The following is a 24,217-nucleotide window of genomic DNA, read 5'->3' as shown; positions in this document are numbered from 1 at the left end:
GTTTATAAATATGTAAAGGGCAAGTGTCATGAGGATGGAGCCAGGCTCTTCTCAGTGACATCCGTTGACAGGACAAGGGGCAATGGGTGCAAACTGGAACACAGGAGGTTCCACATAAATATGAGGAAAAACTTCTTTACAGTGAGGGTGACCGAACACTGGAACAGGCTGCCCAGAGAGGTTGTGGAGTCTCCTTCTCTGGAGACATTCAAAACCCGCCTGGACGCATTCCTGTGTGATATGGTCTAGGCAATCCTGCTCCGGCAGGGGGATTGGACTAGATGATCTTTCGAGGTCCCTTCCAATCCCTAACATTCTGTGATTCTGTGAAAAGTAGTTCATAGCTGTGTCACTACTGCATATACTGCCGGTTTGGTATCTTAGAAGGCTTTAAAGACAAACAGAAAATGCTAAGGTACCTCTTCAAAGATTGTTTTTGATAAAATATCCTATAGCAGTACACTAAAGGATGAACATTTCAAATGACATTTGTAAATGTAACATTTTGCCATGTGTTAAATAGATGAGGCGGTTCTGTCTGTCTCTTTTTTGGGCTGTTTGGAGATTCCAGAAGATGGACCATCCTGAGCTTGCTTTTCAAAGGTTATTTTTTCAGTACTAGGAGTGAGAACCAACGTTTTAAAAAATTATGTGCAGAAAGGAATACTTTGCACAGCCTATATAGCTGAATTAGGAGCTATTTGGAACACTAGCTTTAGGGCAGCATCTCACAAATATTTTGAGCGTATGGACCACAGGCATATTGTTCTTATGCTGTATGCATTTCTATTTACAACAGTGCGTATTTTCTGCATGGCAACTGCAGCAGTTGCATAATTTAAAAAATTATATTTAGAATAATATTTAAGAAAGTATTTTAATAACATTCAACAAGTAGGAAAAAAGCAGCAATTGTTAGTGAACCAACAGGAACTTCATGGCCCAAAATTGGAAAACCATTATTTTTATGAAAAACAGTATATGTAAATAATATTCAGTAATATCTGCAATCTTTTTGCATCTTTAATATAATATGCCATAATAATGCCATATAGAAGCATGCAAAGGCCAAAAGTGTTTTTCATTAAGAAGAAAACTTGTCTTTGTATCTAGGTCTTCTAATTGTCTTTAATGTTTTTATCAGCTAGATGAGTTAGATGATCAGTTAGATGGCTCCAATGAAATCTTAGCATTGCAGTTAGAAGCTTTGAAAATGGCAGACTGCTGCAGGATGTGTTTCATAATAATTCTCCGCTGATTTTCCAATAAGGTATAAAGTCAAATCTCAGTATGGTTTGAGTGCTGGGTGCTTTGAAGCAGCCTCCTAGCACTGAGAGACTAAGGCAGTTGGAAGACTGCCAGGCTTGATCAGTCAGAAAAGCCCGAAGATGCAGCTCCATGTGTCATCTGCTCCTGAAGTGGGCTTACAAAGGTCCTGTTTCTGGCCTTTCGTTCCTGCTCCAATACCACAATTATTTTATTTACGTTAATTCTTTTTAAACGAGTTCAGAGGGCACAATTTAGCATGCAATTTTGAGGCTCATTAAGCTAATCCAAACTGGGCTGCCACAGTCTGTCCTTTTCCTTCTCCTCTTTGTAGTAGTACAATGAGCCAGTGCAGGAAACAGAACAGGCCAAATAAACAAGTACTTTTTTTCTTATTTTTTTGGGTTGGTGTTTTTTTTTTCCTGAGATTATTTTTTGGATGCTTCAAAACCCTGAACTGGCTGTTCTACACAATCATACAAGGCACAAATGAGGAAACACAAATTCAGTCTGGCATGGAATTGCACACCTAGGCTGTGACAAACAACTTGCTCACAATGTGGATATTTTGTGATGGCCTTGTTACCAAAAAAACATATTCGGGAATTCTTAATTTCCTAGTCTTTAGTTCACATGCCACTTCATGTGCTTTACTTCCTCATGTAGTCTTTTTGTAAGATACTCTGGACAAATTGAAACATGTTTTAGTCAAACGTTAGGCTAGACACAAGTTGATTTGGCGAGATGTAACAACCTTTAAAACAAAACAAAACAAAACAAAAAAAAAGCAGTAAGGCATAAAAGATAATTTTTCAGACATCTGGACACTTTAAAACCTAAAGCACTCAACATCCCAGCACACATTTCAGTGAGCAATCGTGTGCCAGAGTTGGACATTTCTCACTGGAGACTCCTGTACTGTGGATTTTTCTGCTTGTGGCATATAGGTTGACTCAGTCTGACTTACATTACTGGAAATCATGTAGAAGAAAGTTTGTTTAGTTGGGTAACATTTGTAAATGGCATCTTCTGATCTGCTGTGGATTTAGTTATTTTAATTGCCTTTGAGATGATCAAAACAGATAAAGGCTCTAATATATATTAAGGAAAAGATTATGGCATTTCATTTTGGGGATAGTTCATTTAACTGTATGCTTATTCAGTTAAGAGGCTGCAGGTAGATTCTGTATTATGAAAATCAAGTACCAAGTTACTTGACTGCATTACAACGATGACTCTTTTCATTGTTTGTACATTCATTCATCCTGTCCTAGAAAATGATGCCTAAATTTCCATTCTGAGGCTTTGTTGAATCCTGCTTTGGATCACTGCCAGGGTATTTGGCATTTGCTTCTGCATCTTTTCATTTATTTTAAAGAACACTGAATATTAGTCAATGGGAGAATATTCCAATTTACTCCAATGGGAGTAAATAACTCTTAAATTTCTCTTCTCTGGATGTCATACCAGTGAATCATCTGGTATTTCCATATTTAATATTATTAAATTATTTAAACTCTTACATCTAAGAATTGCTCAGTGAATTCTTACTTTAAACATACTCATTGCGTGAGAAAGTTTTTGATCCATGATTGAACACCTGGTGAAGAAAAACATCAATGCGTAGGACCCAGGGATTTTTTGCACCGAAGCCCAGTATTGTGCTAGGGGCCACCCAGTAGTTCTGTGATTGCCTAGGACTGGTCAGTGACAACACCACTTAAAATAATCCCACCGCAGGCTGTGACTTGCCAGTTCCAATGGCAAACTTGTTTATACAGCCATACTGGGCGCTGAATTAGGTAATTGGTCTGTCTAGTATTTGAGAGCAAGCTTTCTGTTGTGAAACCACAGCCTTAATGACTGAAAATTGTAAGTCCTTGAATGTTTTTTGTTGTGGGGTTTTTTTTCCCTCAATGTACTTAGGCACACCAGTGAATGAGAGTTAATTCAGCCTTCAGCTAGCTTGAAGAGACAAAGTTGTTTTCTATAAGATTGGATCAACACTAAACCACCATTTAGTTCAATATGTCTTTCTGCATGGAAATGTGACCCAAAACTGAGACTGGTGAAACTGCCATCTTCTACTGAAATCTTAACACTGAAATGCTGGAGAATGTCATGCAAAATCAAGCTGAAATTTCAGCTACGTCTTTTTAAAGCGTCCAAGAGAAATATGCAAGCAGACTTCCATGGAAAAACTCTGTATCTTGGCATTAACAAAAAAAAAATGTGCAAAAATGAACAAACCCTCACCTTGTCTAAAGTAAATATGTGTATTTATTTTAATCCAGATTTTTTTTGTATAAAAGCAAAGACATTAACTTAAAATTCTGAAATTAAATTTTAAAATAACACAAAAAACCTAATACTTTTAGTAAAAATATCAGTGAAAAATTACTGTTGGACAAAGTACTCTGCCAGATTTCAGCCTGGTCTTAAATTGGAAGCATTTCTTTAGAAAAAAAACCCAAAAATATTCTGTTTGTACTAAGATTAAAAAAATAATTCTGTTGGCGTTAGAAAGGGTTTAGCATTTGCATATACCCATGTTACAATTGGAACATTTAGCACAGCTTTGATTTACAAATATTTGTATCAGTGTTTAACAGAATGTAGCCTCTTACTCTACTTTTGAAGAGCTGGCAAAACATTGCACAAAGAAGCTGAGTTTGTATTTCTCCTTGCCGTCACATCTTTCACATAATTCCTGCAGTATTGTGAAAATTACAACTGAATTCCTGTCGGAAGTATTTCTGTAGGTCTGGGAGCTCATATACACCATGACACTTCAAATCAGCATCATTTGTTTTGCAGCAAATTCTGGTTAAAAAGAAAATTCCTTAGTGGAAAAAAAAATATTTGACTTTTATATGAAATAAGTTATTTCAAACATTTCTGGTATTTTTGTTGCCTCATTTTGGCTTGATTTAATAGTTCCCTTTTTGGAGGACAGTTTTGGATTCATGTTATACAGAACTCTTTCTGCAGTTGGATTGATACAAGTAGAAACGAGTGTCTAGATTAAATTGTAGGACTGAAGTTTTAATTTAAAACTTAAAAGAGAAACTTTATTAGGAAGACATAATTTGGCAGTCTAATATGCTTGTATATGTGTCTTTCATTATATTTTCCATGTAAGGTTAATATGTCAATTTACAAAATAATTTTGATAATGGTCAGAATTCAAGTCAATCATGTAACTCATATGCAAAACAAAATAAAATTGTTTTAGTTGAAGCGTTCAGTAGAACAAAGTAGCAAACTTTGGTTAACCAAATAAAAGGTTCTTTAGATAACAATGATATGTCAAATAAATTTCTAAACTGTTGGGGACTCTTTGATGGAGTAGGTGGAGTACTTAGAACAATGCCAGAAAGAAACTATGCAGTATTTCCTTCGTCCTTCCAATTTAAGCACAACAGAAAAAAACCTGGAACATATTCCTTTTCTGTAGCTCAGTTTGTGTGGTAGGCAAGATTTTTATTTCCATGAAAATATTACTACTTTTTAGCAAAAGAAATAAAACTAGGTCACGTGCCACAGTGATGGAGCAGATGTGACTGGCACTTTGATTCTGTGGTTTCACACTTGTGACTCTTTCCGTAATTTGTGTAATGTGAAGAATGATCTCATGATCGGCTGAAGGGTTTTCATCAGAGTTAAGGAACGGCTATGCAGAAGGCTGGAAATTTTACTTCAGTAGTGTCGAGATATAACCATAATTAATATGAGAAGCTGGAAAAATTATGCAGATGTAGATGCTTTTGATCTAGAGCAGTTGAACTTCCAAAGATTATGTTGCTTACAGTTATTGTATTAATTAATTATCCTGTAAAATATCAGTAAAAGAAAATAAAACTGATAGAAATGTTTATAGTGAAATTTGCACATGCTTACATTTGTTATTGTTGAAAACTCTTGAGAGATTAGGAAAGTGAAAATATAATGGAAAAATGCTGCCAATTGTTGTAAAACACTTCTCTCTGATTCCGAAAATGTGTTAATTATTGGTCTAAAGTATTAGGTTGTGTGTTTAGCTTGATGGTTTTATTGCCTCTCTTTATGGAGTGAAAACTTTGAAGACATGTCTCTACCATCTAAATCCTTTTATCAGGAAAGGAAAATAATGAAGAGTTACCTGGTTAAGATTGCAGTGACCTCAGATGGGACTGCTTGCCAATTTTGAAAAGCAACTATATTTATTTACCCTTGATTTTATGATGTACTTCTCTGTGTGTGTTCCACAGGACGTACTATTTCCCTGCCCTTTCACTAGGTAGATGTATATGTCATATGCCCTATTGAACTCAAGGGGTTAAGCTGGTAAAGTTACCTATCTCAACACATGAAAAGGAAGAATTAGCTACAGTTCCCTAGCTACTAGTGTAGCTTTCAACACCTTTTCTATGGTGTCGAGTATTGATAGGATATATAACTGTGAAAGGACGAGAAAATGCACTGAAGTGATCTAAGTAAACTATCATCTTGACGTGTTTTTTCTAGCTATTGAAAACCTTTCCATATTGCAACTCATTCTGACAGTGAAACTGTAGAATTCCTCTGATTTAAGTACCATCTGGTTATGCTCAAAGCTTTAAAGCTATTATCTCAGCATAAAATTTCAGCATCCTATACTTTTTTCTTTGCCAAACTATCCATTTTTAAGCCACAAATATTTTTCCAGTCCTTTCAGATTTTATCTAAAAGTATATTTTAACAGTATTTAAATAGTTCTTAAACAATAACAATTTATCTTGATAGATGACATGCTATGTTTTTTCATTTTATTTTAATTAGCCATTGTGGAACCAAATTCCCTTTTGTTTTATTCCTTTGAATACTGTTTAATTATAGTTATCATGCCAAATATCTTAAAGGTTATTTTACCAATACAGTTTCATTTAACATAAGCCATGTGGAATCAATAGTCCTGTTTCCTAAAGTGAATGCTTGGAAAATCTTACATTCATATGTTAAGAGTACACATCCTTTCCTCATTAGTTGGAAAGTACAGGGATTTTGGCACAGGTTCTGTGTGGAAGCATTGTGCAGCTTTTATATGGATTTTGTTTTTAGCCTTTGATGACACTGTTTAGAATAGGAAGTATCTAATAAGTAAAGCATTTTGTCTAATGTGCTGCCAGTGTGTTTAATATATGCCTGGAGGTCTGAAACATTATCTTCTCCACTACAGTAATATGCATTTAATTCTCTGAAAGCAAAAGGTCGAACTTTTAAGAGGGACTCAAAGTACATTTTCAACTAAAATAATTTAAAACACATGGGATAGGGGACCAGAGTAATGTACAGTTGGTTTTTATGGTTTAATCATGATCATGTTAATGCACACCAGTAGCTAATTAAAGAAAACTTTTATTGTTCATTTTAAATGGGTTATGTAAAGAGTAAGAGAATTGATATAATGCAGCCCAATGATAAATGTTACCATTACATTTGCTAACAGCGAGCTGATATTGCTGTTCTTGACATCTTTAAAGTATTGGCCCATTTATTCCATAATAAAGCAAAGAAACATTTTGGAGTTGTTATACTGAGAGTCATTCCCTCTCATATCCTTATCCCGTTAGAGGAATACCTAAATGATTCCCAAGTTTATTGCTAGGCATATTTTCAGGTTAACTGTGAAACTTGGTCGGAAGGCTTGATGTTTACTGAGCTGAAATTGATGCAAGAAGTTCCAGTTGTACCCAGTTGTGTTATATAAAGCTGTCTTGCAAATCATTACTCACTTGTTCCAACCTTTATAATAAATGTGGTAAGAGCATACATAAGTCAAAGTTTCATTGTGGAACCGGGTGGCATGGAAAACTGTAATAGGATATGGTGTCTTTCACCTTTGGGGCACTGGTTCATATTTCATACTGCTTAGTACTGAGCAGAAGTTACCATCTGACTGCTGTTCGGTGACCTGCATGAATTGATTTGGGGTCTCAGTAAAGTTTCTGTAGTCGAATGTCCGCATAACAGGAAACTCAGCAGTTGGGACCAATTAGCACCCTTGCAGTAGTCTTCACAGAGAAATTATAGTCTGAATGGGGATGGAGGTAGAGCTGCTTTCTTACCTTCATAGAATCATGGACTCATAGAATAGATTGGGTTGGAAGGGGCCTTTAAAGGTCATCTAGTCCAACCCCCCTGCAGTAAGCAGGTACATCTGCAACTAGATCAGGTTGCTCAGAGCCCCGTCCAACCTGACCTTGAATGTTTCCAGGGATGGGGCATCTGCCGCCTCTCTGGGCAACTTGTTCCAGTGCTTTACCACCCTCACTGTAAAAAATTTCTTCCTTATCTCTAGTCTGAATCTACCCTCTTCTAGTTTAAAACCATTACCCCTTGTCCTATCGCTACAGGCCCTGCAGCTGTTCCTTGAGATGCTCTATGTAGACCAGCACATTTAATAAATACTTCATTATAAAAAGAGACAGAAGAAAAGAAACAGGCTTCAAGTCAAATCTATTTAGGTGTGAGAAGAACGGATCCATTCAGAAACCAGAAGTAATCTGCTTTTTCCCTCCACTCAGTCATACACATGCAGTGCTTTTCTCCCTGGAAGATTATCATTTAGTGGATGACATTGTATTTTCAATCCCTTTAGCCGAGTCAAACATAACCTGAATGTCAAGTAGCTGTAGAAATTTCTGCTTCATAGAGGATAAAAAGAGAATACCACATAGCACCTGTAAGAGCATCATTCACTACAGAACCGTACTTTCTAAAAAGATTTTTTGTCAGACTGAACTGATGGCTATGGAGCAATTAAAAATTGCTGGGTTTAGCAGCATATGCCGTCTACTTTGTTTCAGGCAGCATTTCCATGAAATGATATGGCAAGATTGTTTCACAGCTCCATCCCTTCTGCTTGCCCTCAATACATGAGCGATAAAAACATCTCTACCATTTTTGAAAGTGCCATCAATTCAGGATATGGACGAAGCACTTTGTAGTTTACCAGACAAAGTGGCTGAGGCATAAATAGCCTAACTTTGCTAGGATATCAGGACAAATCAAGGTTTCTTGGCTCACAATGTAGTAATTCATTAAAATGGTCTCTAACTATTTTTACAGAGGCTACATTAGAAGTGGTATCACATTTACAAGTCAGTGATATGAGTCTGCCGTAGAAATCAGCCGCAAGGAATTTTATTGGTTATTTGAAAAATATGTACATGAGTGAATCTGAAAAGATTGTAACCAGAGCTGGCAAAAACCTTTTCAAAGAAAATCTCAGCTAGTTAATGGTTCTGTTTTAGGATTTCCTCTGTAGTACTTCTCTTTGTATGTTCATTCCTTTAAAGAAAAGGAGAGGGGGTTGCTCCCCTTGTTTCATAAAGCACAATATAAAGGAACCTTTAAAAAAACCTGCTTTTCTTTAACTCCCCTACAACCCAATTTCTGCAGTATATGTAGAATCTATTGAGGTTGCTGCATAAAGACCAAAGTTCGAAGAAATTCAGTAATTTACTGCCTTTCATTCCTGTAGTTAAGTTTCTGATAAATTTTATAAGTACTTGTAATTCATGATTGTTTTTTTCAAAAGAAGATTACGGTATGGTTTGCCCTATTTTATATCTTCCCTTTTCAAAGATTCACTAGGGTGGAGAAGATAAAAAGAAACTATTGAAGTAGGTCCTGGAATGAAGAAATGAAATCATTGAGTCAATATGCAGTGGCAGCCAAAAAACCACAACAAAATATTGAACATCGTCAGGATGGAGACTGAGAACAAGACAGAAGGCATCGTTTTACTGCTATATAAAACCATAGTGATCCCACTTCTTGAATACTGTGTAGAGCACTCAGGAAGTACATTGTGGAGTTACATAAGTAGGGAAGGAAGGCTAAAATGACTAAAGGTGCTGGAGCAGCTGCTTTGTGAGGAGGGCCTAAAAAGGCTGGGATTTCCCTGTCTGGAGAGGAGAAGGCTGAGGGGGGCTATGATCAAGGTTTACGAAGTCATAGCAGAGGTGATAGAGCTGAATGTGGACATGAACATTCAAATCATGCACTACAAAAGATCAGGGAAATGCATTGACACTACTAGGAGGTTAGTTTAAACCAAAGAAAAAAAAATTGGAACTTGCTGCCCCGGAAGATTGTGGAGGCCAGACACTGTCAGCGTGTTCAAAAAGGCAGTGGACAAATTCATGGACAAGAAGTCCAGAAATGGTTGCTAAAATGACTACACAGGTGTGTACCACTGGCATCCCAAATGCCACAGCTGTGGATGCCTGGGGAGTAGGAGAGGAACAGATTGCAGGAAGTGGCCAATATCCATGGTCTCTCTTGACAGAGTCTCCTAGTGCTGTCAGAAACAGCGTACTGGGCTGGATGGGTCACAAATCTGATTGAGTTGCGCATTTCTTATGTTAGCTCTTGTACGGAGCAGAGCAGAAACACTTCTTCTGGGCAGCACAGATGGAAGTGTTAGTTATGCTGTGGAAGCTCTACAGGGTGAATGCATGTCTCTCAACTCCATATGAATCTGATTAGTTGGCCATACATCGTTGTCATTGTTGTTGTTATTATTATTATTTAATTTCTGCAGGGGTTTTTTTCCCAAATATTTTAGCACATGCTCCCCACCTTGTCCTCAAGCTCTTTGTAAGTTTTCTACTTGTTTCATGAGCAGCACTGGAAGTGTTTTCTTCCTGAAGCACTTCCTTGTCTTGGATATCTCTGTCTCTTGACCTGGTACTATGTGGTCCCTGGACACAGCCTTTCAACTTTTTGTTTCACTCTTGCGTTTCCTGTGATAGAAGGAGCGTTCTTTTTTCTGTTCATCTGTGGTGTATGTTTTCTTTTTGCAATATTTCTATATGCGATGATTTCTCATGAGAAACCCTTATGAATGTCACAGCCAAGACCATATGTAGCCTTGGTGAGCCTTGGTAAGCTAAGAACTCCTACCCTGTCACAGAGGCAGTCTTGAGATAGTGCTGATATTTCTTTCAGCTTTGGTGTCTTATATAAGGCAGCTGTCATTTCCATGACTTTTAAGAAAAATATTTTTTCTACAACATAATATTTATAAATTTCAGCTTACAATTTCTATTTAGTCTTTTTGTGATTTTGCAGTAGATTAATATTACATTCTATTTCATCTAATCACGGTAAAATGTTTTAGTGCCAAAGAGGACTTTTTGAGCATTAATTCTTAAAACTAGAAAACAATTCTGACTAAGCTTTTTGTTTACGATGCACTATTTCACAAAGATATGGTTTTATATTAAAACATAAATTTCTTGTAGGTTCTTTAGAGTTTAAAGAAAGAGTTGAAATTTAAAAACAAAAAAAAAGTCATTTAAGCCTAGAAATCAGTACTTCTTTTTTTTTTCCTTCACATGTTCTTTTGGCACTTTGTCTGTTGTGAGTCATCATTTCATTGGAACAGACACCTGCTGTGTTTTCATGAGTGATTACTGTGTTAAAGTTAACTTGGCACATATTTTTTTATAATTCTCTTTTTTGACATCATGTTTATATAGTGATTGTTTGCTGCCACTGAAATGGAAATAGTTGGGATATGGATATAAGTTAATATAATATTTTCCTTCGCAGGTTTCCAAACAAGAGCAGAAAAAAATGGATGTGTCTGATGGAGGAACAGTTGAGACTTCTTCCCGTTATAGCGGGGCACAGGACAGTGGAATTGGCAGCGACAGTGTTAAGATCCGAATCGTTCAGATCGAGCAGCACAGTGGTACCAGCCAGCACCGCATTGCCCGTCCTTCCCGCCAGTCTTCCATCGTGAAGAATCTCAATTTCATTCCCTTTGACATTTTTATTACAGCAAGTCAAATCTCCTTGATGACTTACTCATGCACTGCCTTACCTAAATCCAAGTCAGCACAAGATCAGAAAAACGGTGAGAAAATAAGCAAAAGCTCCTTGAACCTTCCAGAGTCAGGCTCAGGTGGCAGCCATGATACCAAGAAGCCCAGTCAGCCATGCATTTCCTCCGTCACAGCAGACGATCTTTTGAACAGTAATGTTCCCCTGTCTACTGGGAGAAAAACGGGTCTTTTGTCACTGGAAAGTCTGCATGCTTCCACAAGATCATCTGCTCGACAAGCCCTGGGTATAACTATTGTTCGTCAGCCTGGTCGCAGGGGAACTGGGGACATAGAACTACAGCCTTTTCTCTACCTCATTGTATCGCAGCCCTCTGTGCTCCTGAGCTGCCACCACAGAAAGCAAAAGGTAGAAATATCGGTGTTTGATGCTGGTCTTAAAGGAGTAGCCTCAGACTACAAGTGTACAGGTAAGAGCATTTAACGTTCACTTCTGGTTATAACTGCCAAAATAATTGCACTTCTCAAAGTTTGGAGCGGTGGAAAACAGCTGAGAGACTTCTAGGATGTCTTTAAAAATCAGACGGTAAATATAGATATTTTTAGGGTTATACCCCACAGCTGAATCAAGTTAAGTGTGTGAAATGTTTGAAATTAATGAAGATCTAACCTTTTAGCAACCGGTTCTTCCTGTTCCTCCATATTACTTTTTCATTACCAGATTGCCACAGGGATTGTTGCATTACTCTAACTTCTCAATGTTTTCTAAAGAAGTAAGAGTTGCAAGCCAAGCTGATTTCATAAAAAATATTTTTTGTGACTGAATATCACAATATTTTCCTATATTAGCCTACTGATAAAATTTAAAGGTAAACATTGTAGAAGCACCTGGTGTTTTGATCATAACCTTTAAGAAAATTATAGTGATCTTCCAAATGATATCTAATGATGTCATATATTTTTAAGTTTTCATTCAGCTGAGTAATAGGGTTTTGCAAGAATTTCCTTCTCTTAATGGACAGCTTTTTATAATAATAAATATCAGAATAATTATTCAGAAGAAAATATTGTGAAAATTTCTTTTTCTGTCTTATCTGTACTGCTGAAGAGAGAAATCAAATGATTGCAGTTCATTTGTCTGACAGCCAGTACTGGGTGTAAGAATTTAATGAGATACATCATTACAGAGTATTACACACAAAAAATGTAAATGAGGATGCAGAGGTCTGCTGAACGTGCAGCCAGAAAAGTGTGGGGTTTTAAATTGTTCACTAAGCTGTAGGCAAAAAACATTGCTCGATTTTTGTTGCCAGAATTCATACAGCATGCTAGTTGTGAAAAGTAGTATATGTTTTTTGTGCAGCTATACCGAATCTTTGCTGAACGAGATGGTATCTTTTGAAAATTGACATTAAAATAATGTGCTTATGCAGAAGACTAAAAATTCTACTTTTAATAGATCCTAACTTTTTTTCAGAAATCTGAATTATAGTGGAACTTTTAAGAGGGATTAAACAGTGAGGAAGATTAGACACCTGGAAAGAAGATACTTAAAATAGGGAGAAGATTAATTCCCTGCCATGTTTTCTTTCATCATTCTCCCATTTTCATCTTTCTCTGCTGTTGCTGTCATGTCTTGAAAGAAACATAGCTGTGTCATGAATTTGATTTACTCCAGTATTTTTGTTAAATACTATATAAAAGGTGGTCATTGTAGCAATTAATATGAAAAGAATACAAATCAATTAACAAAGCAAAGCTTGGAGGAAAGTTGGAGTAGTTGTAAGTTAAAGATCACAACTTCATTAACAGTGTTTTGGAAAGATGCAATAGAACTTCCTCATTTCTCATGTCTGAGGCATTCAAGTGTGTCCTGTACAAGTTGCCACCACATTACCAATAAACTGGGCAAAGTTCCCTCCATTCTGCTCCTACAATTAACTTCTGAAGTCTTTGACCATCTTCATATCTACGGGAGCAATTCTAGAAAACACAAGCTGTAATAAAGTCTTCCTACAAATTTAAAGTGGATCAGAGAGCGCAGAAGCATGACAAGAAGTTTAAATAATAAAGATAGTAGGAACATACAGCCTGAGAGCTCCTTGGTCACCAGCTGTCGTTCAATGAGACGCAAAGAAGTCTTCTTGGAGGACCAAAGACTAGCCCTACATGGGTCTTACTCTTTTCTTTGGCTTTTTGTCTCCGTGTCAGGTAAAGGTAAAAAAGTGTGGAGGCAGGAGTCAAGACATTATGTGAAGGCAAAGGTTCTGGTCTTGTCCTGCTGCCTTTGTGGGCAGTAGTAAGTACCTTACTTGTCTATCAGACAGAATCCCGTGCTTGCTACCGAAGCATTAGAGCTCTTTTCAAAAGAGTTTGAAAGGTGGGTGCCAAAGTTCTAGTGCCTAAAAACACCATCCTAAATGTATTAATAATTTAATAAAACTAATCCACACTTCAAGTCACCCACTAATTCACACAGCAAAATAGGTAGTATAAAATTTTTATTGCCTCTTGTTTAGGAAAGCCTGCTGTGCTTGTAATTGCATCATTTAGGATTAATGTTGTCATAACACTGTAGTTAATTTTGGAAATTTCTATTCTTCATTTCTAGCATGTATATTTGAGGGAAAATAGCCATGAACTATGTGTTATATATATGTGTGTGCGTGTATATGTATATATATACACACACAGTCTATATATTGCGTATCATATAATTCAGCATCAGGAGCTTTGCATGGCATTTTCTGCACTGCTACAGTTGATTTCATCACTCATGCTGATTTTTCTTGACATTGTGACTATTTGCTGACAGTTTTATCTGAAAGAGATGTGTCATCCAAATGAAGAACGATATAAAGTTTATTTGAAAGAAATAAATTAGTTTCTCTCCTTCTGTACAATAGGTATGCACCGTATTCCTGTATTTCTCCATATATCAAGGACTGGAGGGTGGGAAGAGGGCATAAATGATGTTTAATTTACAGTGAATGTTGCTAAAGAATATTTCCAGTTCGAGTCTCTAGAAGGCTGCTCTCCTTGTGTCTGTATGTATGCATGCAACTATCTCTCCATTATCTAAGATAGGATGGGGAAGAGGACACAAGCTAAACATAAAAGATGTATTTTAACTAGATTAAAAGAAATGATGGAACCTATTCCCTCTTAAAAAAACATTTAAACAGTGGGACTAGGCAAGCAGGCCTGATGAAAACATTGTGTGCATTACATCGCATAATGAAGATGGGCAACAGCACAGCAGCAGCTCAGAAGGTCGGGCCTATAACATAGCAAATTTCGTCACAACCTAAAAAATTAAGACTTGTCTGGGCAAAAGGAAAAATACATGACGTTTGTCATAAAGTTTTATTGGTACTCCTATGGGAGTGGTTTCTCATTACTTACACTAATATGTTTAAGCTTGCATAGTTAAGCTATATGTGAAATATGTACATTAGATCCAAAACATGCTAAAAAAACCTTTGCCATTTCAAATCATGATTCTGTGTGTATATATGCACCATATATGCTGCATAAGAATATTTTAGGAATGTTTTAAAAATCTGTAAAAATTGTTTTGAATCAATTTTGTTGTGTAATTCTGAAGACTTGACTACTGTTAGTTCAACAGCAGCAGATTCAGATCTTGTGAAATACCGTGCTATTTCTTATGGCTTTTCTAAAAGAAAATCTACGGTTCTGAAACAACTCTCAAATCTTGCAAGGCAGAAGTAAATACAAAATTCTATTGTGAAGTTAGGAAGGTCTTATTTTTTGATGGATGCGAGTTCCAAAAAAAACTTTAGGGTAAAGAAAAGCTGGTAATAGTTTGGACCTAGTCATATTTTCCATCCCTCACCTCCCATTAGTGTATTTCTAAGAAATATGTTGTTCAGCTGTAAGTCAAGAAAGAATACTCTAGAATTTAGAACTGCTTCTAACAGGTAGTTTGATGAGAGTCTGTTTTATGAAGCTTTGAATAAAACAGGGAAATTATCCTGTAAAACTGCACCAGGATGAGTTTTAAAGAGAATAATAGTTAATCCTGAGCTGGTGACAAATTTAAGCTTACTGCCTTACGATGGTTTACTGCTTTGAATATGTGTAGAAATGAAATTTTTAATACTGTTACAAAGCCACATATATTTTATTTGGGACAAGGGTTTTGTTCTTATTTTTGAAAGGTTTCAAGTTAATAGAGCTTAAAATTCAGGATCTTGCACATTAAGCTGTCACTCTTATTTGGGAGTATGGCACAGTGGCCAAAATACCAAACTTCACCCAAGGAACTTGGCTCCTCTGGCACTAGCTGTGTTATTTTTTTGCTTACTTTCTGAAACATGAAAGAAATAAGAACTTAAGAATAAAATAGGAGGAAATAGGCTATTTAAAAGCTAAGTCTTATTAGTGTGTTAATTAGCAGTTAGTAGCGGCACATTTCCATCAGGCCAGTGTTTGTATGTGGGAGCATTTGCCTGCCTTGGAGCTAAAGACCTGATGGCTGTGCTTTCAATTTCCTCAGTCTTTCTCTCCAACCAGGTCTACTGGCAAGTCAGTTTGTAGGAGGAGACTTACTAGCTTATTAAAATGTTCGTTCAATTTTATTATGGTTGTGCTAAACTGCTTCATTTGTGTTTAAAATTATTTTTAAAATTGCACAGCTTGGTTGCAGTTATGCTACTGCCAGGTATAGGAACTTCAAATCAAATAAATTAATGGAATAAATATTAATTGCTTAGTAAGTGTCATTAAAAAGACTAGTTGCTCCCTGAGTTTACTTGTAAGATTCTATATAAATAGCCTGAAAGATACTATAAAACAACATTTTTTTATTCAATGCTCATCCTCCATTTAATAAAAAGGCATCTGCTAACTGTTAGTTTCTGCAAACAGAGCATTGGCCATTTCCACTTAAATAAAAGTGGGTGCAATTGTTTTTAATGTAATCTCATAAGCCGCTTTTATAAATATTTTTTTAAATCTTTTATTTGCTTTGTTTCAGGTAAATGTAATCCAGATACAAAATTACCTCATTTCCTGAGCATTGTGCTCTGGGCATTCTTGAAGAATCTTTTTTCTATTTGTTTATTTGTTTACTTCGAAAGAGGAGGTTGTGGTGCTTGGTTGTTTTAAGGCAGAGAAATTTCTCAATAAATATCTGTTATGTGTGGAATTTCTTCAACTTTGGCCAATGAAGCATTTGCAAAAAACAGGCATCGTGAGGCCATCCAGAATTATTCTTGATTTTTGTTTTATTTTATTTTTACACCCACGCCTTTGATGGCAGGGGGTCCATGAAGAGCAGATGCAGTAGCTAAGACCACATGTAACCTCTGATCTAATGGGAAGGCCAGGCTGCACAGAGAGCAAGGCAGGCTGGCTCTGGCAGGAAGTGTGATTCACTGCCTCTCTGTCAGCCTGTGCTTCCTACGAGGCAGGGAGAGGATTTAAGGCTCTCTCCTAGCACAGCATTGAGGGAGTTCTGCTGCAGTGTCACCTGTTCCCCTTTGAGTGTGTTTATTGTCCAGTACATCTGCATCCGTGGATTGGGGGGGATGCAGCCCCCACCCATAAAGGCAAGCTGGCCTGGGAATGTACAGTCCTCAGGTTACTGTAAGTGCTCATTTTTGAACTTCCTGACATTGCACTTCTGAGTACGCTAGTAGAAATGTTTTCTCACTTGTGTTCTTTAAATTCCAATGGAAAACATTTTTAAAACAAGACCAAACGTTCCACTTCGGGGTTTGAAATGCAGAGGTGATTGCAGCATCGTACTGGCTTTTAAAATTGACTGCAGACCAAAATATGATTCATCCATTGAAATAAAAGCGTGTGCAGAGCTCGTTTGGTCTGGGTACAGTTCCAGCTGAACAGGCCAAGTTGCCGTGCTGTGCGCGCACTCGGTAGCCCTGTCCCCTGCGGGGTGGCTGCTGGGGTGCTGTGGGTCGCTGAGCCCCCCTGTTAAAGCCTCCCACAGGCTGTGCCCCCAGAGCTGCCCTGGCTCTCGGCTACAAACTGCAACAAAATGACATTTTGAAGAATGAAAATCTTCAAGATGTGAAATTTCTCCTGCGTCCCTCCTTTCCTTTCCCCTCATTCCCCTTTCTCTTCTGAAGTTTGGAGATTGCTGTCTCCTGTTAACATGAGAATGAGAGGATAGCAGGCGAAATCAAAAGCTTGCAAATTCAAATCAAGTTTAGGACAATACTTCATAAACTGTGAAGTTTGGAGCTGAGGTCTGGACCTTAGCAAAACCAAAAAGTGGCTTTGGATTTTGGGTGCATTCAAAAATACCTAGAGGTTATTTTTTTCTAAAAAAAAAGGTGGGGGGAAAATGTAGACTTATTGAAGGCCTCACAGCTTCTCAGTCTTACAGATTTTAACTTACAGTCTTGATTGTCAATCTGTGATAGTTGTCTCACCATTTTTCTTTTGCTGCCACAGGCAAATTTTTCACATGGTGTAGAGAATAGAATTTCTGGCCGTCTTCACTGCTCTTCCCTTCTCAAGCCTTTCTTTTCTCTCTCTTGGCTTGCTGCGGAGTAATTCTAGCCTCTCCTTTTACTTATATATGCATCCCTTGGGTTTTCTCCAGCATTTTCTTTATACAAATAACTGCAAATTTAAGTGTTGATTTTTCGGAGAATCATAGAAAATGAAAATGGAAATGACCTATCATAATACATTATTCAGACCAGTTCCCTGCTGATGCATAATTGTTCCCTATTGTATATTTTATAGTGTTCTGTCAAGTGTATTTTTAAACATTCTGAATGTTTCCTTCATTTCCTTGAGGGAAAGGAGTCCTTTTTCTATAACAGTTCTCCCTGTCAAGAATTCCTCACTTTTCAGCCTAAATTTTCTATTTTTCATTCAATTGCTTCTTTGTCGATTCCTATGCCCTTGGCATAGGTATTGATTGATTGATATTGGTTTATTCCTTTCCCGATCCTTAATCCTATGAAAATGCATATGCTGTTTTCTAGTTTAGAAGATATTTTAATCAAAACACACATTTCAGTCATTTGACCTTTGATGTAAATGAATTTGTCCCACCCAGATACATTTTATAACTCCTGTTTGGAACTCCCTTCAAGTTTTTGAGATAATATACCAGCATAGTCAGTTTTGAAACCTCTTGATTTTAGCTTTCTTCTCATTACATAAAAACCTACTTACTGATCCATATCTGGCATATTTGCATGTATGGTCAAGTCTGTAACCTAGGTTCCAAATTAACCATATGCCATGGGCTTGGAAGCACTCAAACTAATTCTTTGCATGGCCCTTTGCGATTATTACCTTCCATGCAAAATTGTGTCAATGTAACTGTCCTTCTTCCAGACTTAGCTCAGTTTCAGAATAACACAGTTTCACTGGAACTAAAAAAAAAAAAAAAAAAAAAAATGCTTGAAATCAGTAAGGCCAGTGCTGGGTTAAAAGTAATATGTTTTGTTGGACTCAGGCTACTTTTGTGCATTGGGATTTCTTTGCGTTGTGTTCCTAATCTGTAAGTTCTGAAGTGCCTCTCATTATTCATGTATCGCAGTCCTGCAGTGCCCCAGGTAATGAAGAGGTGACAGTGCTGCACTCCTTGGAGAAATGACAGAGCAAAATAATCCCCTGAGAGCCCCATGGTTCCTTTATTTTTTTGATTCTGTGCTTACGTGCTGCAATTCCCAGTGCCCTAAGGGCAGTGTTTGTATAGCTAATGTATTATGTCACACAAGGATTTTCTGCTATGTAATGTCTTTTCATCAGAGATATTTTCATCTTTAAACAGCTGCAACGTTGAACTAATTATTAGGTATTTTATAACATAAACTCATCTTAGGATAATAGGAATACCTGTAAATGTATTCTTCAAAAGAAATGTTTGACTAAATTTATTGGATTTTCTGAAAAGCTGATGGATGATCTAGGATGCGATATACAGTATGTGATGATACCTTTCAGAAACAAGACAAAATAATGGCGTATTGCAACATTTTGGCCCATATTGGTACACCTAAATGTTTATACTAATACTTCTGAAGGAAAAATAACTTAGAGATCAATTTAATTGACTCAGTGATGTTCATTGCACAATGTTCAGTAATTCTTACAATGCTTTACACTGTATATTCTGAAAAACATTACCGTATTATTTATGATGAGCTACTAGCACAAAACAAGAATTATGGTGTAGATCCAAGTCAGAGATAACATCCTTGTTCAGAACAACTACAAAACTATATTTTGGAAAATATGTGTACTTTGGTGGTAAAGATATTTTATTATTATTATTTTCAGTATACTAGGCAAACTCCAGACACAGGAAACAAGATATTCCCTAAAGCAGTTACTATAGAAAAGTGAGCGTGCCACACCATTCTGGTTAATGTAATTAAAGGAAAGGGCTAAGAACCATAAAAATGTAGAAATTCACATGGAAAATATACAAATCTGTTGTATGCAGTGACAGCTCTTAAATAACTGTTGAGAGCTGACTATAAATGTATAGCGGGAATAAAGGGAAGGAAAGGCTGTAATGTATATGCCGTGCAGTACAAATACTGCTGTAAAGTCATTGCCTGAAGATTGATCAAATAAAAACAGAAGAATGTGCTAACTTTTGATCTTTTCCATATAGATCTAAAGTCATGATCAATTGGTTTCAGTAGGTTCTTTGAAATCACATAAGGGTTCATATGTGCCAAGTTTTATATGAATCGCATGATAAGGTCAAGAAATACAAATTCCAAAGCTGACTTTATATACCCAGTCCACATATGACTGTGTTACCACGATACCATATGTTGACAATAATAGTGGGTATGTAAATACTGTTCTTGAAAGGAATCCATTCCGTAAAATTCAAATAAAGCAATTATAGCAGTTTTTAATTGACTGAAAATGGTAGAGAATAGCATCAAGAAAATCTCCTTAAATCGTTAAGGATGAAGCAGACATTCAATAATTAACATAGCAGTCTTGATACTAAAGAATAATTGATTATTTAGAATTGAAGACCTGTAGTGCCAGAATTGAGGACTATTATAATGAAGGTCCTGAGTTGCTAAAGATTAAAAAGCCTTTTTACAGTACTGTTTTTGCCATTTCTGATAGGTGGAAAATGAAGACAAGAATAGCACTTGGAGGAAATTAATTTTAGTGTCCTATTGTAATATTATAATCTGATCAAAGGAATGCAATACAAAGTGGTATGCAAGAACAGCTACTAATTAGCTATTGAGTGAAACTCCAAAGAGAATGATATAACCACATTGTCATTATGCTCTGTTCCTGAGGTCTGGTAGCATTCTGGTCTTTTAGCCTTTATCATATATCTTTCCGTTATTATTTTCTCTCCTTGGCAATAAAAATACGATCTAGAAGTAGCAGGTTTTGAGCACAGGTTCTCTTGTAAGGACTCCTTAAGTGTCATCATAATTAAAGCTAAAATTGTGTGATATTTAACGTCATCTTGTGGTAACTGATGTCTTTTACTCATATTTTACTTGGTATTTTTGTGCCTTTTCTACATTTTGTGTAATTACAGCTTCGCCCTCCTGCCTCTTGTTGTTGTTACACACATGCACCTGTCTGTAGGCACAAATGCTATGTTTAACAGTAATATTAGGAATATTATTTACTGTGTTACATTTTAAATTTTTAATTTTATTTAATCAGTTTTGTGTGTAGCATTTTGTTATGTATCTATGCCTGGAATATCATCAGTGACTATGATCATTATCACCTGTAGATCCTGGGAAGACACTACCAGAAGCTCTGGATTATTGCAAGATTTGGCTGCAGACAGTAGCAGGAGAGGTAGATGCTAAAAGTGGTATTCCACCTGCTCTTATCACTGTGCAAATTAAAGACTTCCTTAATGGACCAGGTAAGCATTGCACTTTAATCTCTATTTTCTAATGTAATCTATTTGTTGATATGCACACATAGACACACACATTAGATCATCAGAAAAATGCTGTATTCCTTGCTAATGAATGTGAAATTTTCCTCCAGCAAGTACCCTGAATTGAAATCAAAGTTGAGGAATGGTCAGTCCTGGTCCAGTCATAGGTTTGAGGTATAATTATTTATTTTCTTCCCAAGGTAAATTTAGAAATTTTACTGCTCAAGAAGGCTGAGGTTGGCAGATTTCCAATGGAATGAAACCTACCTGCTTCTAGCCCTAGAACAACTGAAATTTTATTATAGTTATGTTTATAAAAGTTGACTTTTAAAATATTTCTGAATATTTTCATACGCCGCCTTCTCTTGGATTCTTTGGAATCTGGATATTGTAATGGCATTGCAAATTCCTATCATCTAAAGAGTTGCTATAAAATTTTAAAAATAGTGATATTGTGCTTCTTTAATTAACACAGAATATAAGTGGTATAGTATGAAGGTTTATTAGCATTTAGTTAAAATAATGTGACTTGAAGTTCCACTCCTGAAACTGTCAGAACTGTCCTGAAACTGTCAGAAACTCATGCAAATTGAAGTATGTCATGCATTCTCTATTTTGTGAATTACGTATTTATAACTACATTACTATGTAGAATATAATTGAGGTTATATTAAAAGTTAGAAAATACCTTTACCTGTGCCATCATAATTAATTTCTCTTATACATATTTGTTATAATTTGTTGAATTTTGTAACTTCTTTTTTTTTCACTGAATATCCTTAGTTCACTCAGCACATAGAATGAGCTGTTATCAGTCATTTAGTGACCAGCTCTTCAGTACTGCATTTTCCTATTCAGTCAGTTACCTATTCGTACAGTCTTACAGCACACTATCTAAACCTGGCTCTATAGCAGAATTAATTTCCTCTGCGTTGCTTACTGCTTTAGGATCTGAGCACAACAGAAGCACTAATTTACCTGCACAACCCTTCTGCGGATGATGGAAGAGTATGCCCTCGCCATTTCACAGAAGGCGACTGAGGCACAGGGAAATCAAAGTTTTTCTCATTACATTAAGGTTACAGTTTAGTTTTCCAAGGTAGTTAAAAATATAGAAATTTAGATGTTGGAAACACAGTTCATATTGTCTTTGGGTGAAGCAGTAATCACTTCTGCATATCAGACCCCAGGGTATCAAATTGAACAACCAGAGAATGAGACATACGTGTTTACCCCCTGACTATAAATACTGTGGTTAAGTAACGTGAAAATCCATTTTTTGCTTGCAGGCAGGCAGGAGTCTCAAGGTAAAAATAAAGTACATAAAAAACCTCATCATTGCCCCTTTTTTGGTTTTGTGTGCTGCCTTAAAAGCATTATTTTAAGAGCAGATTTTAAAAGCATCTGACAATGCAGAGCTTTTGTTATATTGATCCCTATTTGCCTTCATTAATAGGACTTTGAACCTTCAGAACTACTGTGTGTTCTACTGCCATTTGAACTAAATGATTAAATGATAATAATAGTAGATTTTCATTCTAATCATGACCAGCACAAGAGAAGCAGAGACACCTACTACCAGTGGCCTTTATAGATAGCAGATGAAAGCAGAGGAATATCAAGAGTTAGGATTTTTGAGTTCCGTTGGAAAGCCAAAAGGAAAATGTATTCTTTCTCGAGGCTACAATCTTTTGGTCACTACTGCCAGATTAGTTTTCTTTTATTCTTTTTTTTTTCTTTCTTTTTTCCTGTTCAATTTTTTTTTCTGTTTTCTCTCTCCACATCTGGAAGATTCCCATATTCCCAGACCCTTTGTCTGTGCATTGCCCTTTTCTCAAGGTTCTCATGGAAGTTTCCGGGCACAGCCTTTATATTTAGTATATTACACACCTGAAGGTGTTTCCCCTTATCATCTCCTGTCAGTAGGACAGACTTCTAACTAAACTAGCAAACATGGAAGTTGGTACCAGCTTGCAAAGTCTATATTCACAAGTAGTCTAAGTGCCTACCCCATGCTCAACAATTCAGTCAGATCCCGAATTGGTGTTAATCTCCCCCCTCCGTGGTTTTGGCTAAATAGGGAACTGAAAAACCATAAATTAATGCATCATAAACTTCGGTCTATTTATTCTTGCAAAGCATATAAAGCTTCAGAGATTTCCTCCAGGATCTCTTCTTAGCCAAAAGGCATTCTTTTAATCGTCTTTTTGCTGCTAATTGGAACTATCATTACACATGACTCAACCGTAATTACTCTGAATTTTAATGAAGTGTTTTGCCAGTGTAATATAACAAAACAGCTCTGGGTTCCTTTGCAGATTTTTCTAACCTCAGCTGTTGCCACTGTGAGATCCTCTTCAAATAAACTAACCTTTACCAAGAAGCCTTCCTTGGGGGCTGGAGGTTTCATTGGATGAGTAATGGAAAGCGCTTTCCGCATGTGATTGTGTCAGAACAGCACATGCAAAGAGTTATGAAAGCTTGACAGCTCCTCAGCAGGCTACTGGAAAATAAGTTACTAACTCTCCTGGGGGGAAAGTCCTCTAACCACAACTTCTTCCAGGGTGAGGTAGCTTGGCCGTCAGTGGGCCTGGAGAAAGTGTGTACATCACCAGATCCTAACTAAGCTGGCAGTTGTTTATTGAGGACAAGAACCTCAGCAAAACTCCTGAGAGCTCTTGTAAGGTCACCAGACAAATGATATTTGTGATGGGAGACATCACAGTTAATAAATTTAAGAAATAAATGCACTGTTGGAGTACGTTTATGTTTTAGGCCTTGAAGGTCTACTCTTTTTTGGTGAACATTTGGTGAATAATGCTGCTACTAACTGGCATATTTTCTAAGGACGTACTGTGTGTTTTCATATTGATTTATGTATATGCGTTTTATAACTGCAGTAAATAAATTATTAAAATGCATTGAATGCACTAGTAGGTGCTACCTGTTGGATGCAGCTGATCTGCTGTTCTGCAAAGTCAGCACGTTTTTAAGAGCTGTGCCTATGCAGACAAAAATCTGGATGTAGCAGTTGTGGTAACTACAGTTTTCTGTGTAGATTTTAAGTGCTCGAAGTTCAGCAGTTTAATTGTAATGTCACTTTTCTTACAAAGTACGTTATTGGTGTGCTGAGGTTAAATTTCAAATATAGCAATCAAACATGCCTGTGTTTTATGATGCAAACTACTATGCAAGCAGTTAAAAGAAAAAAACGTGCAAGTGGTTCCCAGTGTTT

General features: G+C 36.6%; 1 protein-coding gene across 6 annotated transcripts in view; it reads left to right on the top strand.

Moving 5' to 3' along the window:
- Nucleotides 1-24,217, top strand: part of VPS13B (vacuolar protein sorting 13 homolog B) — a 506,220-nt gene that overhangs the window by 372,975 nt on the left and 109,028 nt on the right. For all 6 annotated transcript variants that reach the window (XM_068395717.1, XM_068395718.1, XM_068395719.1 and 3 more), the window contains 2 exons: nucleotides 10,849-11,551; nucleotides 20,827-20,964. In XM_068395717.1, the coding sequence (XP_068251818.1) occupies nucleotides 10,849-11,551; nucleotides 20,827-20,964 (841 nt within the window). The remainder of the gene's footprint in view (nucleotides 1-10,848; nucleotides 11,552-20,826; nucleotides 20,965-24,217) is intronic.

This window comes from Nyctibius grandis, chromosome 3 (genome assembly GCF_013368605.1).
Source record: "Nyctibius grandis isolate bNycGra1 chromosome 3, bNycGra1.pri, whole genome shotgun sequence".
In the NCBI taxonomy this organism is placed as follows: domain Eukaryota; kingdom Metazoa; phylum Chordata; class Aves; order Nyctibiiformes; family Nyctibiidae; genus Nyctibius; species Nyctibius grandis.
This window is presented reverse-complemented; position numbering and strand designations above follow the sequence as displayed.